Source organism: Salarias fasciatus, chromosome 15 (assembly GCF_902148845.1).
Source record: "Salarias fasciatus chromosome 15, fSalaFa1.1, whole genome shotgun sequence".
Taxonomy (NCBI): Eukaryota; Metazoa; Chordata; class Actinopteri; order Blenniiformes; family Blenniidae; genus Salarias; species Salarias fasciatus.
Window position 1 is genome coordinate 18109459 of NC_043759.1, and position 13225 is coordinate 18122683.

The window sequence follows — 13225 nt, forward strand, 5'->3', positions numbered from 1 at the left end:
CAGTGAATTACTCTTAAAATGCTCACTTTAGGCGTAAAAAAAACATACGCTGGTTGTGGTAAATTGGCAATATTTCATACGTTTCTTCCTCTGTGCTGCTGACAGAGCTGGCATGAGGCTCCTCTCTCCTCCTCCAGCTGATCAGTGAGTCAAAGCAGAGCCGAGACGTTTCCCCGGAGGTCCGGGCCTCGGCTCAGGTTACCCCGCTCGCTAATAACACCGCCGGGGCAATCCCCCGGCAGACATGACAGAATGAATCCCCGTCTTTGTCCAAACACACCACGCTCATATTTCAGAGTTATTTGATGCATTTATGTGTGTGTGTGTGTGTGTGTGTGTGTGTGTGTGTGTGTGTGTGTGTATCCTCTGTCCTGACATGCTTCAGCGGTGTGTGTGTGTGCGTGTTCCACCTTTAGGGCTCAAACAGGTTTTACAGGCTCGGTGCAGCACAGACAAGATGAACCCTTTCCCTTCTCTTTTTCCTGTTTCTGTGCCGAGGCGCTCGCTTCCCCAGCACGCCGTATTGTTTTATGAGCAGAACGTGTTTGTTGTGCCGAGTCAGCGGGCTGCCCGACGGGTTTAGCAGGGTCGCCGCCTGTCCTCGGGGGGAGTTAATATGTTACTACACCCCCGGTAGCAGAGCTCTCAGGATGGCAGAAATTAATGAAGCCCCGTCACTACTTCCATAACTTCACAGGACAAACAGGCTCACATCTTGGTTTGAATGTGTGTTTTATGTAGCTAGTTAGCTGACAAGCTAACACAAGGAGTGTGCTTGTAGGCATGAAATGATTTATTGTAAATGCTGCACAGTGGTGCATTATATTCATCTTGACCTCGTGTGTGTGGGACCTGGGTGGCTCCACTGAGTTTATCCAGTGTAAGAAGTTGCCCAGTTCATGGGAAAAATGTTTAAAAAAATGAGCTGTGCAGCAGTCGCTTCTACTATATTCTCAATTTCACAGCTTCAAACAGTCAAAAGAAGCAGTGTAAAAAAAAAACCTTCACAAACTTCAGATTTAAAATATTTTTGTAAAAAAAATTGTTTCTGGTTTATTCACAGAATATTGTAAACTAGTGTCAGCCTTGCACTTGTTGCATTTCCACTTTTTACCACCAGATGGTGTCATGAGGCATGTTAACATCTCATCAAAATAAATACACCTAAATACTTCCATTGAAACACTGTAATGATTATCATTAATACCTAAATGAAATTGTTAAATTTTTCCATGGAGTTTAGAGCTTTCCGATTGAGTTAACTCTGTTTGAGACAATTACAGCTTGTCTCAAATTACTTATTTTACTTTATTTCTTATCGGTTTGTTTTGTTTGAGTCACAGTGTGCAAAGAAGTGAGGTGACGATCGTGACATTTCCCAAAACTGATCTCGGACTAGTGTGGCGACATCAGCCTCTCCCCCCGTGACTCCCTCCTCTGCCGACTCCTCGGAGGCTCTGCCACTTATCTAAGGAATGTCCTCTCCAGCCCAGGAGAGGACAGGACTTCTCTTACACTCTGTCACAGACTGGACAAGCCTCACATAGGGAGGCCTTGTTTCATTAGTGTGTGTGTGTGTGTGTGTGTGTGTGTGTGTGTGTGTGTGTGTGTGTCACTCAGGTTTTTGCACTCTCATCGGTGTCCACATGCATGCAGTCATTAGTTTTTAAAGACTTTTTACAAATGTTTGAAAATCTGGTGCCACATTTACCATATTTTCCCGACTGTACGTCACATCTGTCAAAAAGATGTGAAGAAAAAGGAAAAAGGCATGTTAGTCAGATGTATTGTCCAAATCTTAACTGCCGTGTCGATGATCCTGGTCCAGCAGCCACTAAAACTGGTGTCAGACGGAAAAAAAAATCACACATTTGTGCCACCGCTCCTTCACTGGTGTCACATGCCAGGCGATTTTTGTCGATCAAGAACCGTCCACATATAGAGATGCGAATAGAGATGTTGCTATAAAGTGACATAAATAATAAAATATCACTGGCTCTCATAGTCTCTGCTGAGAGAATGACTCATGCATTAAAGTTTGGCGTTCTGATCTGCATCAGAGTTACAAAGAAACATGAAATGTTTAAATTTAATTTTAAATTTTTATTTTCTGTGCTAAATTAAAAAAAAGGCAAAATACATAAATTTGTCTGTCAAAAAAATACAAAACAAGCAGTTTACATATTAACAATTGTAATAAAAAAACTTATTTACATATGATTAGAAGAAATTATAAATGCAGTATAAAGGTGGTGAGGACGGTTGCACTCTTGCATCACAGCAGGAAAGTCCTGGTTTGATTCTGGGCTTTAGGGCCTTTCTGAGCAGTTTGCATGTTTTCCAGGTGCATCTAGGAGTTTTCTTCTTCTTCACATGTTCCAGAAACACAGTTGGGATTATTTGCATCCGTCAAACTTGTCAAACATTTGACCAAAGGGTTAAAACTCAAAGGAAGAAAAAGCAGAGAAAAGATCAGTTCAACTGTCTCTCTTCTTCTGAGCTTAATGAAGCACGAAGTTAAGCCATTAGTTGCATTTTTAGTTGCAAGTAAATTAAAAAAAATAATGTTTTTTGGACATAGTACGTCTGCTTGACCTTCATCAAACTGCGGCTGGACTTAACTCAGGTAAAAAATACAGCATACCAAGCTGGACTGAGAGTGAAGCTGTAATTAAATTTGACGTCCGCTGGCTGGAATGCGGCGATGTGTTCGATGGCCGGTGCATGTGAGTGTGTTTTAAAAAGAATGCAGAGATGTGGGGCGGCTGGTCCAGCGCCTGGGGGAAACACCAGGAGGCTCTTAGTGCCACTCAGAGTCACATTCCCCACTCGATTCACACGGAGCCAAAGAGGATTAGTCACCTTGACAGTTTTGTAAGCTTTGCCCTAATTAAAACCCCTCTGACTCGGTATCCTTGAAGCCCCTCCTGACTTTGACCCGGAGCCCTGTCAGACTGCGCCGGCTCTGCGGACGGCTTGGTGTCTGAGTTCCTGCAGAACAATTACCGAACATTAAGTGTCTTGCGCAGCGACGGCAGGTCGCGGCTCCGACACGTCACTTTTTCTGCATTTTAATCAGCTGGTTCTCATCCAGGGAGATATGCGGCCTTGTAATACTACAGTCAGCCTTTCAGCTGAGCGTGGATAGATAATAGATGAGAAGTGGGAGAAGGCCGAACAGCAGCAGCCTTTATCAGGCTGTAAGGAGCTCAGTTTCTCAGAAAAAGGCACATGTAAACTACCTCATTTATTCCCAAACTGTGCTTTTTTTTTTTTTTTTTTTTTTTGATGAAACTTGGAATCAGGAGTATTTTCTGCACCCAAGAAGACATACTGTAATTTTTAGTTTCATTTCTGCTGTGTAGAACTCTTTTTGGCAACATTCAGCTTGCGTTAACAGTCCAATACATTTATTATTTATCGATTGATTTCCTATTATATTTTTAGTTTTAGCGGTACTGTAGCAGCGTTCAGTCGTCATACAGTGACACCTACTGGTCGCAGACTCACCAGCATGTTTTAAATATCAATTATGTGCATTAAATCTGTGACCACTAGATGTCACTGTAGGACAGTAGAAAAGTGCTACAGTACCACAGAAAAGCCTGCATTGTTACTGGATTTGACTGGCAAAGCATTAAAAATGTCTCCAAAAAGAAAAATCTGCAGAACAGCGGAAAGTAAAAATAAACAAATGTGCATCAGAAGCAACTAATCTCTGAAAATGTGAATCACTTAATCCCTCTGTGTCCCTGAGCGAGTGCTCAGGTTGTGTCAGAAAGGCAGAAAACTTCAACCAAATCATTAAAACACACACAGAAACACACACACACGTGCAGTGGATCTGAAGGCTAACAAGTCCTGTGACAGAAGGGTCAGCGGGTGGACGCTCGTCACGCTGACACGGAGGGAAAAAGCAAAAGTAATAACCATCACTTCCCGTCTGCAGCAGCTGGACAGGTTCCAGGTGGGAGTGTGTCCACCGCGCGGACATGAGGTGACAGCTCTGCTGACTCAGCGCTCCGCTGACGTCGTGTGAATAATAAAAAGGCGACACCGTGACCTTTTGTCTCTGCTGTCACTACAAAAAAAAAAAGTCTTGGCTTTGTTCTGAATTGTTGAAAAGTGCTTCTCTGCAAATGTCAGGAGAGTAAATATAATATATATAAATCACAGGAGGATGTTGATTTAAAGACTGATCTGATTTATCTCTTCTTTCTTCCATCCCCAGGAATCAGCCAAAGGTGAGCCTGACGTCATCCTGTTATGGATTTGTGGGTTTTGTGTGTGAACTCAGATTCACATCTCGTTTGTCCTCCTCAGGTTTTTGCCTATGACTACTGCTTCTGGTCCATGGACGAGTCCGAAAAGGAGAAGTTCGCAGGTCGGTCCGTCTCTTCTTTCTCTTTACTCCCGGGTGTTGTAGCTCTGTTTCCAGCTCCGTGTAACTTCATCAGCCGCTGAGTCATTCTGTTAAACTTATCCCCTGACACAGTGTTTCCTCACATTGGGAACTATTTATGGAGTCGAAGAAAGGGGCTGCACATTGTTTACCCCTAAAGTTGCTCTGCGGTCCACGTTATCACTAAAATAAAGAGCTAAACCGTTATATCCTATACAGTAAGGATGTATTAAATCACAACACGATGTGTTGTGAGTGGATGTTTGTGTCTGAACCTGATCCTCTGGGTTGGACTCTTTTCTCCTAACAAAGCAGAATCACATGTCATTTATGTACGGGGATATTTGCGTCCTTTCTGCTTTGTAGCGACGTGTTTGTCAGCCTCTCCCGGTGTGTGCTTTGGGATTTGAGCGTGTTTTTGTGGTTTTGCTGTCGCAGGTCAGGATGTGGTGTTCCAGTGCCTCGGAGAGAGCCTGCTGGATAACGCCTTCCTGGGCTACAACGCCTGCATCTTCGCATACGGACAGACAGGTAACGTGAAAGTAAAAGTAAATCCATGGATGTTCATGGTCATTCCGGTTTCTCTCTCATCTGTTCATATTGTCACCGGAAGGATGCAACAAAGGTGAAAATTCAAATGAAGCCGCTGTTTGATTATTGAGTCTTAAGTCCACAAATACCTGAGAATAAATGGAAATAATGAGTTAAAAAAAAGACCCTTATTTCACTATGATTAAAGGATTCAGATCAGTTTCATGATGATCTAATCTGACACATTGATCAATATTCCCGGAGTTTTCTTGATTGTATTGTAAATACCCAGAAAATGCTGAGATACTACTTTTCATCTAGAAAGTCTGCAGCGTTTGTTTTTGCTGTACCAGTACATCGTATAAACCTTAAACTGCCTGTCTGTTTAAACTGCCTGACCTGTGACAACAAAACCACAAAAACATGGCCGACAGTGTGAGTGTAAAGTTTCCTGTGTAAGAACTTCTCATCTGTGAGCCTCCTGTTGTGTATTCTGTCCTCATTTTACCCCGGGTCACCTCGAATCAGCACATCTTTAGACTTCTAACACGTGTCTCCGCGTTTAATTAACTTTTTTTTCATCTCGTGTGGCTAATTCACCAATCTCTCGTCTTTCTATCTCATTCTGTCGGATTAATTTAAACGTAATGAATGTGCCCAAAAGCTTTGCAGACAGATCTGTTTGTTTATTTTTTTTATTTTTTTTCTCATCCTAAATAATTAGCAGCGCTCTGCAGACCTGGATTGCTTCATGATTTGGGATTATTTCTGAGTTTATCCATTCCGATGAACCGTGTGTGAGCTGCTCGCTGAGACGCGCCGTGTGTGTTTTTGACGTGCAGGTTCTGGGAAGTCGTACACCATGATGGGCTCGGCGGAGCAGCCGGGCCTGATCCCCCGCCTCTGCAGCTCGCTCTTCAGCCGGGCGCAGCAGGAGGCCCGCGAGGGCGAGAGCTTCACCGTGGAGGTCTCCTACATGGAGATCTACAACGAGAAGGTCCGAGACCTGCTCGACCCCAAAGGGTGAGGAGCAGGAGCAGAACGCAGGGCCTCCGGGAGATGTGCTTGATTTGTTGAGGAAACGGGGAGGAAGCGTGGAAAAAAACCTGTTTGTTTTGCTGTAGGAGTCGGCAGGCGCTCAGAGTAAGGGAGCACAAAGTCTTCGGGCCGTACGTGGACGGCCTGTCCCGCCTGGCCGTGGCCTGCTACAAGGTAACACAAACACCGCGCTGTAAAGTGTGTCTCTTCCTCTTTATTGCCTTGCGCTGCCGAGCGGGGAGTGATAGAAAATGTAATAAAGACGGATACGAACTGTTTGTGTGTGTATTTGTGTGTGTGTGTGTGTGTGTGTGTGCTCACGACAGGACATCGAGTCTCTGATGTCGGAGGGAAATAAATCTCGGACGGTCGCAGCCACCAACATGAACGAGGAGAGCAGCCGGTCGCACGCAGTGTTCAACGTCATTCTCACACACACACTCATGGACCTGCAGTCTGGGGTAACGCCGCTTTTCCTCCGCTGCTTTTATGAAGTAATAAATCCAGATTCCAACAGCCGAGTATGGAAACCGCTTATGTCTTTACTTCAAGCAAAGTCGTTACATTTAAAGCCCTGAAATCTGCCTTAATTATCTTGATTATTGATTCACTTCATGTATTTTTACATAGAAAATATCAATCCTATGAGGCGTAGTCATGTGAAAAACTTCTCAGAAAATTATATATTAAAAAAAAAAAAAAAATGGCCAATTATGATAAAACGCTTGTGAGTGAAAGTTGTCTGATCCTGTGTGTGCACGGCAGACGAGCGGGGAGAAGGTGAGCAAACTGAGCCTGGTGGATCTCGCTGGAAGCGAACGGGCGGCGAAGACCGGAGCCGCCGGGGAGAGGCTGAAGGAAGGCAGCAACATCAACAAGTGAGTTAATGGAAGGAAAAAAAAAAGAAAAAGAAAAGCTCCCACACCATGCCAATAAAGTCCTGTGACACTGTGTGTTTGTTTCCTGCTCCTAAATGAAGCGAGTCAATAGTATTCCTCAAAGGAAATCTCATTCTCACTGCCTACTGAAGCCTGCACGCTTGTTTGCAGTTACTGGAAGCTTTTCAGCTGGACTTATTTTCTCCTTCCCTCCCCTCAGGTCACTCAGCACTCTGGGTTTAGTTATTTCAGCCTTGGCCGACCAGGGAGCGGGGAAGAACAAGAGCAAGTTTGTTCCCTACAGAGACTCTGTGCTCACCTGGCTGCTCAAGGTACCCGGAAAAAACACTCCCACAGTGTGGAAATGTGGCCTTTTCTGGATTATTTCTGGATTAATTCCTTAATACTTGTTGCAAATTCCCAGCAAAAGAGCTCATGTGGAGGATATATCCCACCGTTACACATACAGCCATCATATTAGAAGCACTTTTTCACCATCTAGTAATCATACCTTCATTTCTATACTGTGTTTGTAAAAATATTGTTTTGCATGTAAAGATGGATAAATTTATTCATTTAAAATGGTCCGATGTTAGAAAAAAAACATGCATTTGTGGGATTTGCAGCAGCAAACAGTTTGATCTATTCTGCTCATCCCACAAATGCACATGTGAAAACAGTTAAATGCATTAGAATCAGACTTGTTGTTGTTTGTTGGCGTTTCCTCTTTGTGCGTTTCTGCAGTGTGAACCCAGCGTAGCGGCGTCACCGCACCGAAATAAATTCCTTTCTGTCGCCGTGCTTTTCATTTTTAAAGCTCGACTGGTCATTTTCATTAGTTCTGCTCAGTTAGAAAAAGACTCTTTCCACCAGCTTTAGCTTTTTTTTAATTTGTGGTGTTTAAATGAGTATTTATTACAGCTGCAGATCGCTTTTTAATCATGCGGATGTTTTTTTTCCTCCCTCGCACTCATAACTCATCCTGTCAGGCGTCGAGTTTGCCTGTTTTTAAAGCGAACCGGTTCCCACGGCCTCTTGCAGGACAGCCTGGGAGGGAACAGCCGCACCGCCATGGTGGCCACCGTCAGCCCGGCCGCCGACAACTACGAGGAGACGCTGTCCACGCTGCGCTACGCCGACCGCGCCAAGAGCATCGTCAACCACGCCGTGGTGAACGAGGACCCCAACGCCAGGATCATCCGCGAGCTGCGGGAGGAGGTGGAGAAGCTGAGGGACCAGCTGACGGAGGCCGAGGTCAGGATCCGTGTGTGCGTGCGTGTGTGTGCGTGCGTGTGTTTATGAGTGTGTATGAGAGAGTGTAACACAGCTGCTGCTGATTCCAGTCGATGAAGGCCACCGAGCTGAAGGAGCGGCTGGAGGAGTCGGAGAAACTGATCCAGGAGATGACCGTCACCTGGGAGGAGAAGCTGAGGAAGACGGAGGCCGTCGCCCAGGTAACGCCGGAGCCGACGCCCGCCTCCCCGGAGGGTTCAGGGCCGGAGCGGCTTTGAAAGAAATACTAAATGCCATGACAGGGGTCACGACCTCTGTTGACCTTGGTGATGATAAACCAGCTTTTATTCAGGCTTCATCTTATATTGAGATTAGGTTCATATATGATAATAAAGTTATACATACCTTTTGTGACCACTAGATGTCACTGTATGACAACAGGAAGCTGCTACAATACCACAAAAAAACCAGCCACTGTGGTTGTGTTTGACCAATAGAGCAAGAAAAAAATGTCACCAAGCATGAGTAAATGTGCATCAGACAACAGAGAAGTAGAGAAACTGTTACTGTGGTGAGGAAAAGAAAGAATGCTAATCATGAGCTAAAGCACAAAGTTCAGAGCTGAGGAACAAATTCACTGAACGTTCTGGAACAAAAACTGCAGGACTGAGATTATCAGCAATATGGACATGGAATAATTAATGGACTGATGCACTTTAATGATTTTTTTTATACTTTCTTTTTCATATAGGGTGCATTTTTTTGACAGATAAAATTCATAGTCTGACAAATATAAAACAGCAACAAGTGTTAGGAAGATTTACCAAAACCCACACAGAGGAAGAAGATGTTTGAACCTGTAACCGCAGAACAGGTAATCTGACCTGCAAGAATATTCTCATCAATGAAATCTAAACCGTCGAACCATCAGGTTGAAAAAGTGAACCTTTTAATATGTTCACGTCGCGTAATTCAATGCCCTGGAAGGATTATTAAAGCCTGTAATTCAGAGATGAAATGGATATACATCCTGATTATAAACTATGGCCTGGTGTTTTTTCACAATTGAATGCAACAAGAGAGAAAATTTCGTCAATAATAACATTTGAAGCAGTGAAACATCTGAATAAAATCATTTTATCTGTCATCTCTTGATTTTAATGTTGGAACTTCAGACCCTCTTATTTTCTCTCCTACTAAACTAGAATTCCTTCTCTGGTCAAAAGTCACAAATTCTATCTCGTTTTTCCACAGCATAAGCGTCTTAACTTTTTTATCGGTGTGAAAATGTGAGAAAATCTTATGTCAGTGTAACTGAATTATTCAAAGTGTTTACAAAAAGTGAAATGTTGAACTCTCTGCTGATTACAAACTCTCTCTGATAACTATTTAAAATGAAAGATTAAAACATGAATTGAAAAGAAGGAATCTGAAAAATGAATGAGATATATTTGACTGTTGTGTCCAGAGTTAAAACGTCAGACATTTCACACTTTTCTCAGCTTCAGTATTTTTTTAGGTTTTCCAGAAAGCTGCAGAAAACAATGATCTGATTTGAGGTTCTTTTGTTGTTTTCTGTTTCTCAGGAGCGTCAGAGGCAGCTGGAGAGTTTGGGGATTTCCCTGCAGTCATCCGGCATCCGAGTGGTGGACGACAAGTGCTTCCTGGTCAACCTGAACGCCGACCCGGCGCTCAACGAGCTGCTGGTCTACTACCTGAAGGTAACCTCGTGCACGCCAGAGGGCCGTCGGCGTCACGGCGGACAGGGGCGCTCACGCACAGTTCCCTCCCCACACACACACAGGAGCACACACGCGTGGGCTCGGCCAAGTCTCAGGACATCCAGCTGTGCGGCATGGCCATCCAGGCCGAGCACTGCGTCATCGACGTCACGGAGAACAGCGGCGTGGTGCTCACGCCTCACCGCAACGCCCGGTACGAACCCAGACCATTCTTATGTGTGTCTTCATTACTCCTGCCCTCTCACGCTGTTTTTCGCCCTGGCAGGACGTGTGTGAACGGCTCCACGGTGACCAGCCCGGTGCAGCTGCACCACGGTGACAGGATCCTGTGGGGAAACAACCACTTCTTCAGGTTCGGTTCCTCCCCGCCACACTTCTCCCTGCCACTTCCTCTATTTTCCGCTCACTGGTTTTTTTGTGTGCCCCACCTTCCTCTCCAGGATCAGCCTGCCCAGGCACATGGCCCAGGAGGAGGGCGGGGCGGCCATGAAGACCTGCCTGAGCAGCGACCGGCTGGAGGTGGACCTGGACGCGTCCAGCGACGTGTCCAGCGAGCTGAGCTTCGGCTACGAGTTCGCCCAGGAGGAGGTGATGATGAAGGGCATGGGCACCAACGGTGAGTTCACTGAACCCCTCACACAGCAACGACTCCATCCTGCCGTCTGCACAAACTGTATCGAGCTTTAAATGGGCGTATCTCCTGACGTGATGTGCTTACTTCCTTTATTTATTACTGTAATGCAGAAATATTAAAGTGTCTCAATAAAATAATGGCTCAATGAATAATCTAGCCTGTTGAATAAAGTGATGGAACTGTAAAAGTAAAGTAAGAGGCTTGTGGCGGCCATAGCGACGTCGCTGTTTGATCCTTCGATGTTGGCTCTTCCTATCATTGTGAATTGCTCACCCACCATTAGGGAACGTGAGCTGAGTTTAGACATGAAACAGGTTCGTTTTACCCTACTGATGATGTGTTGCTGCAATAGTAATTCTGGTGTTAGAAACTGGATAATTAACTGAGTTTATTGTGCATGTAAACAGGCTCACGGGTAAATCTGGATTTATTAGCCTGTACTTCATTTTTCTACTTCATCTATTTCAAACCTTGTACTCCTGGGATCAGCTCCATTCTGGGTTCAGAGGACTGAAAGAGGCCGTTTTCAAACTCTCAGTAATCTTATCTTTTTTTTAAAAAAGATTCTATTAATGAAAAGCAAACAGATTTAGATCGGTCACAGCGAGATCGCCCAGCCGGCCTCATGTGAGCTTATCGTCAAATTAGTGTTTAGATTTCAGTCAGCATAATCTAAAAATACCGGGCAGAAGGGAGTGGAAAATCTGCAGACAGGGTGAATTATGGGAGAATCAGACCGGACATGAGCGTGAGGACAGAAAAGGTCCGGCAGCATTTTTATTAACGGTTTGAGGAGAAGTTGGTGGTATCAGTGAGGATGGGGACATTCGGGACACTTATTAAGTTTACATGCACATCTAAACTGGGGGAAAATCATTTCATGCACGTCCAGGAAAAACATGCAAACCGTGTCAGGTTAAGTAGCTCCCATTTTTTAAATTTAGATAGAATTTTATTGTTGAGATTGTAACTTCATCAAGAGCACATCGATCCGTCGTGTTCCTCTAAACAGATTGCACAAACATTTCAAGCCTGAGCGAGCCCGCTGTGCGTCCACACTTTCAATATTTACAGTATATGTGTGAGGATTAGCGCCCGGCGTGCTCGAGCTGCCAGAACGGAAACGCCGTGGTAAATATGTGGCTGCGAGGAAGGGAAGCTGTGTTGATCTGCTCTGATCGGCTGATCCGCACCCCGGCAGACCCCCTGCAGTCGGTGCTGCAGACCCTGGAGCGGCAGTACGAGGAGGAGAAGCGCTGCGCCCTGGAGCGCCAGCGTCTGATGTACGAGCAGGAGCTGCAGCAGCTCCGCCAGCGCCTCACCCCCGAGAAGCCCGCCTCCGCCGCCGTTTCCCACAAGCCCATGCGGCGCTGGAGCGAGGACAGGTGACCAACGTTCCCCGCCGCAGCCTCCGCTTCTGAGATGGAGGACGCCTCACTGATGTCTCTGTGCTGCAGAGAGGCCATGATCACCCGCAGCCTCCTGCGCCTCCGGGAGCAGATCCTGAAGGCCCAGCTCTGGGCCAGCGAGGCCAGCTTCATCGCCGAGTCGCTCAACAAGAGGACAGAGTACCGAGTCACCCTGCAGATTCCGGCCGCCAACCTGGACGCCAACAGGAAGGTAGAGTGTGGCCAAGACGTGCTGCTTTAAAAGACGAAAACACAATCCAAGCGGAGCGTTCCGAACGATCGCCTCACCCAGGCCCACGTTTCCACAGCGCGACGCGGTGCTGAGCGAGCCGGCCATCCAGGTGCGCCGGAAAGGAAAAGGGAAGCAGATCTGGGCTCTGGAGAAGATGGAGAACAGGCTGGTGGACATGAGGGAGCTCTACCAGGAGTGGGGCGACTACGACGACGATAATCCGGTGAGCGCAGCCCGAGTCCGCCCCTCAACACACCTGCTGGAGGATCCATCATGATTACCCCGTTTACACATCAGATGCATGAAATCACCCACAGCAGATACATTTCAGAGTGACCTGCTGTTTATGTATGAGGAATTAAATTCAGAAAAAGAGAATTTTATTACAAACAAAAGGGAAACATTCATAATCCAGCATTTTAATTACACTATTACAATACAAGGTGGATTAGGAAAGGAGCAGATACGGTGTCTTGTGTGATAGAAGTGTTCAACCTTGCCGTTTCCTCGCCCCGGTTCAGGTGATGCGGTCGTACTTCAAACGGGCCGACCCGTTCTTCGACGAGCAGGAGAACCACAGCCTGATCGGCGTGGCCAACGTCTTCCTGGCCTGCCTCTTCTACGACGTCAAGCTGCAGTACGCAGTGCCCATCATCAACCAGAAGGGGGAGGTAGGGGCGCTCATGCTATCAGAGGAACATCTGACAATATCAGGGAAAAATCTGCACCATACTAATGAAAATATGCAACATCTTAACCAAGTTTTGCGATAAACTTTTTTTTTTTTTTTTTTTTTTAATTCGGAAGCTGCATTTTGTTTTTGATCACGTTTTTCGTTTTTTCATTCTTTATGCGTTTGTCTTTTTGACTCCTGCCCTGCTGCTGTCAAGTCTAAAACCACACTGATATAATGAAGTGAAACACATTTATTCAGTCTTTCTCCATATGCAGATGATCAACATGGATTTCATGACGTATCATACAGCCTTATTAACAACCAGCCAGTGAACGCTTCAGACCACAGCGACCAGACGGACGGGCCAAACGTAGTCCTCAAGATATTTTACACAAATTGTATAGCAAGAAAAAAGGACAGTTCACTCTTGTCTTAATCTGAGTTGCCTAA

General features: G+C 45.6%; 1 protein-coding gene across 4 annotated transcripts in view; it reads left to right on the top strand.

Annotated features, from left to right (window-relative positions):
* Nucleotides 1-13225, top strand: part of LOC115401460 (kinesin-like protein KIF13B) — a 33369-nt gene that overhangs the window by 5647 nt on the left and 14497 nt on the right. For all 4 annotated transcript variants that reach the window (XM_030109653.1, XM_030109654.1, XM_030109655.1 and 1 more), the window contains 18 exons: nucleotides 4232-4244; nucleotides 4324-4384; nucleotides 4841-4933; nucleotides 5776-5956; nucleotides 6058-6145; nucleotides 6298-6432; nucleotides 6737-6849; nucleotides 7070-7181; nucleotides 7891-8103; nucleotides 8193-8303; nucleotides 9669-9803; nucleotides 9887-10017; nucleotides 10090-10176; nucleotides 10265-10440; nucleotides 11660-11843; nucleotides 11916-12078; nucleotides 12176-12322; nucleotides 12621-12770. In XM_030109653.1, coding sequence (XP_029965513.1) covers nucleotides 4232-4244; nucleotides 4324-4384; nucleotides 4841-4933; nucleotides 5776-5956; nucleotides 6058-6145; nucleotides 6298-6432; nucleotides 6737-6849; nucleotides 7070-7181; nucleotides 7891-8103; nucleotides 8193-8303; nucleotides 9669-9803; nucleotides 9887-10017; nucleotides 10090-10176; nucleotides 10265-10440; nucleotides 11660-11843; nucleotides 11916-12078; nucleotides 12176-12322; nucleotides 12621-12770 — 2293 coding nt within the window. The remainder of the gene's footprint in view (nucleotides 1-4231; nucleotides 4245-4323; nucleotides 4385-4840; nucleotides 4934-5775; nucleotides 5957-6057; nucleotides 6146-6297; nucleotides 6433-6736; nucleotides 6850-7069; nucleotides 7182-7890; nucleotides 8104-8192; nucleotides 8304-9668; nucleotides 9804-9886; nucleotides 10018-10089; nucleotides 10177-10264; nucleotides 10441-11659; nucleotides 11844-11915; nucleotides 12079-12175; nucleotides 12323-12620; nucleotides 12771-13225) is intronic.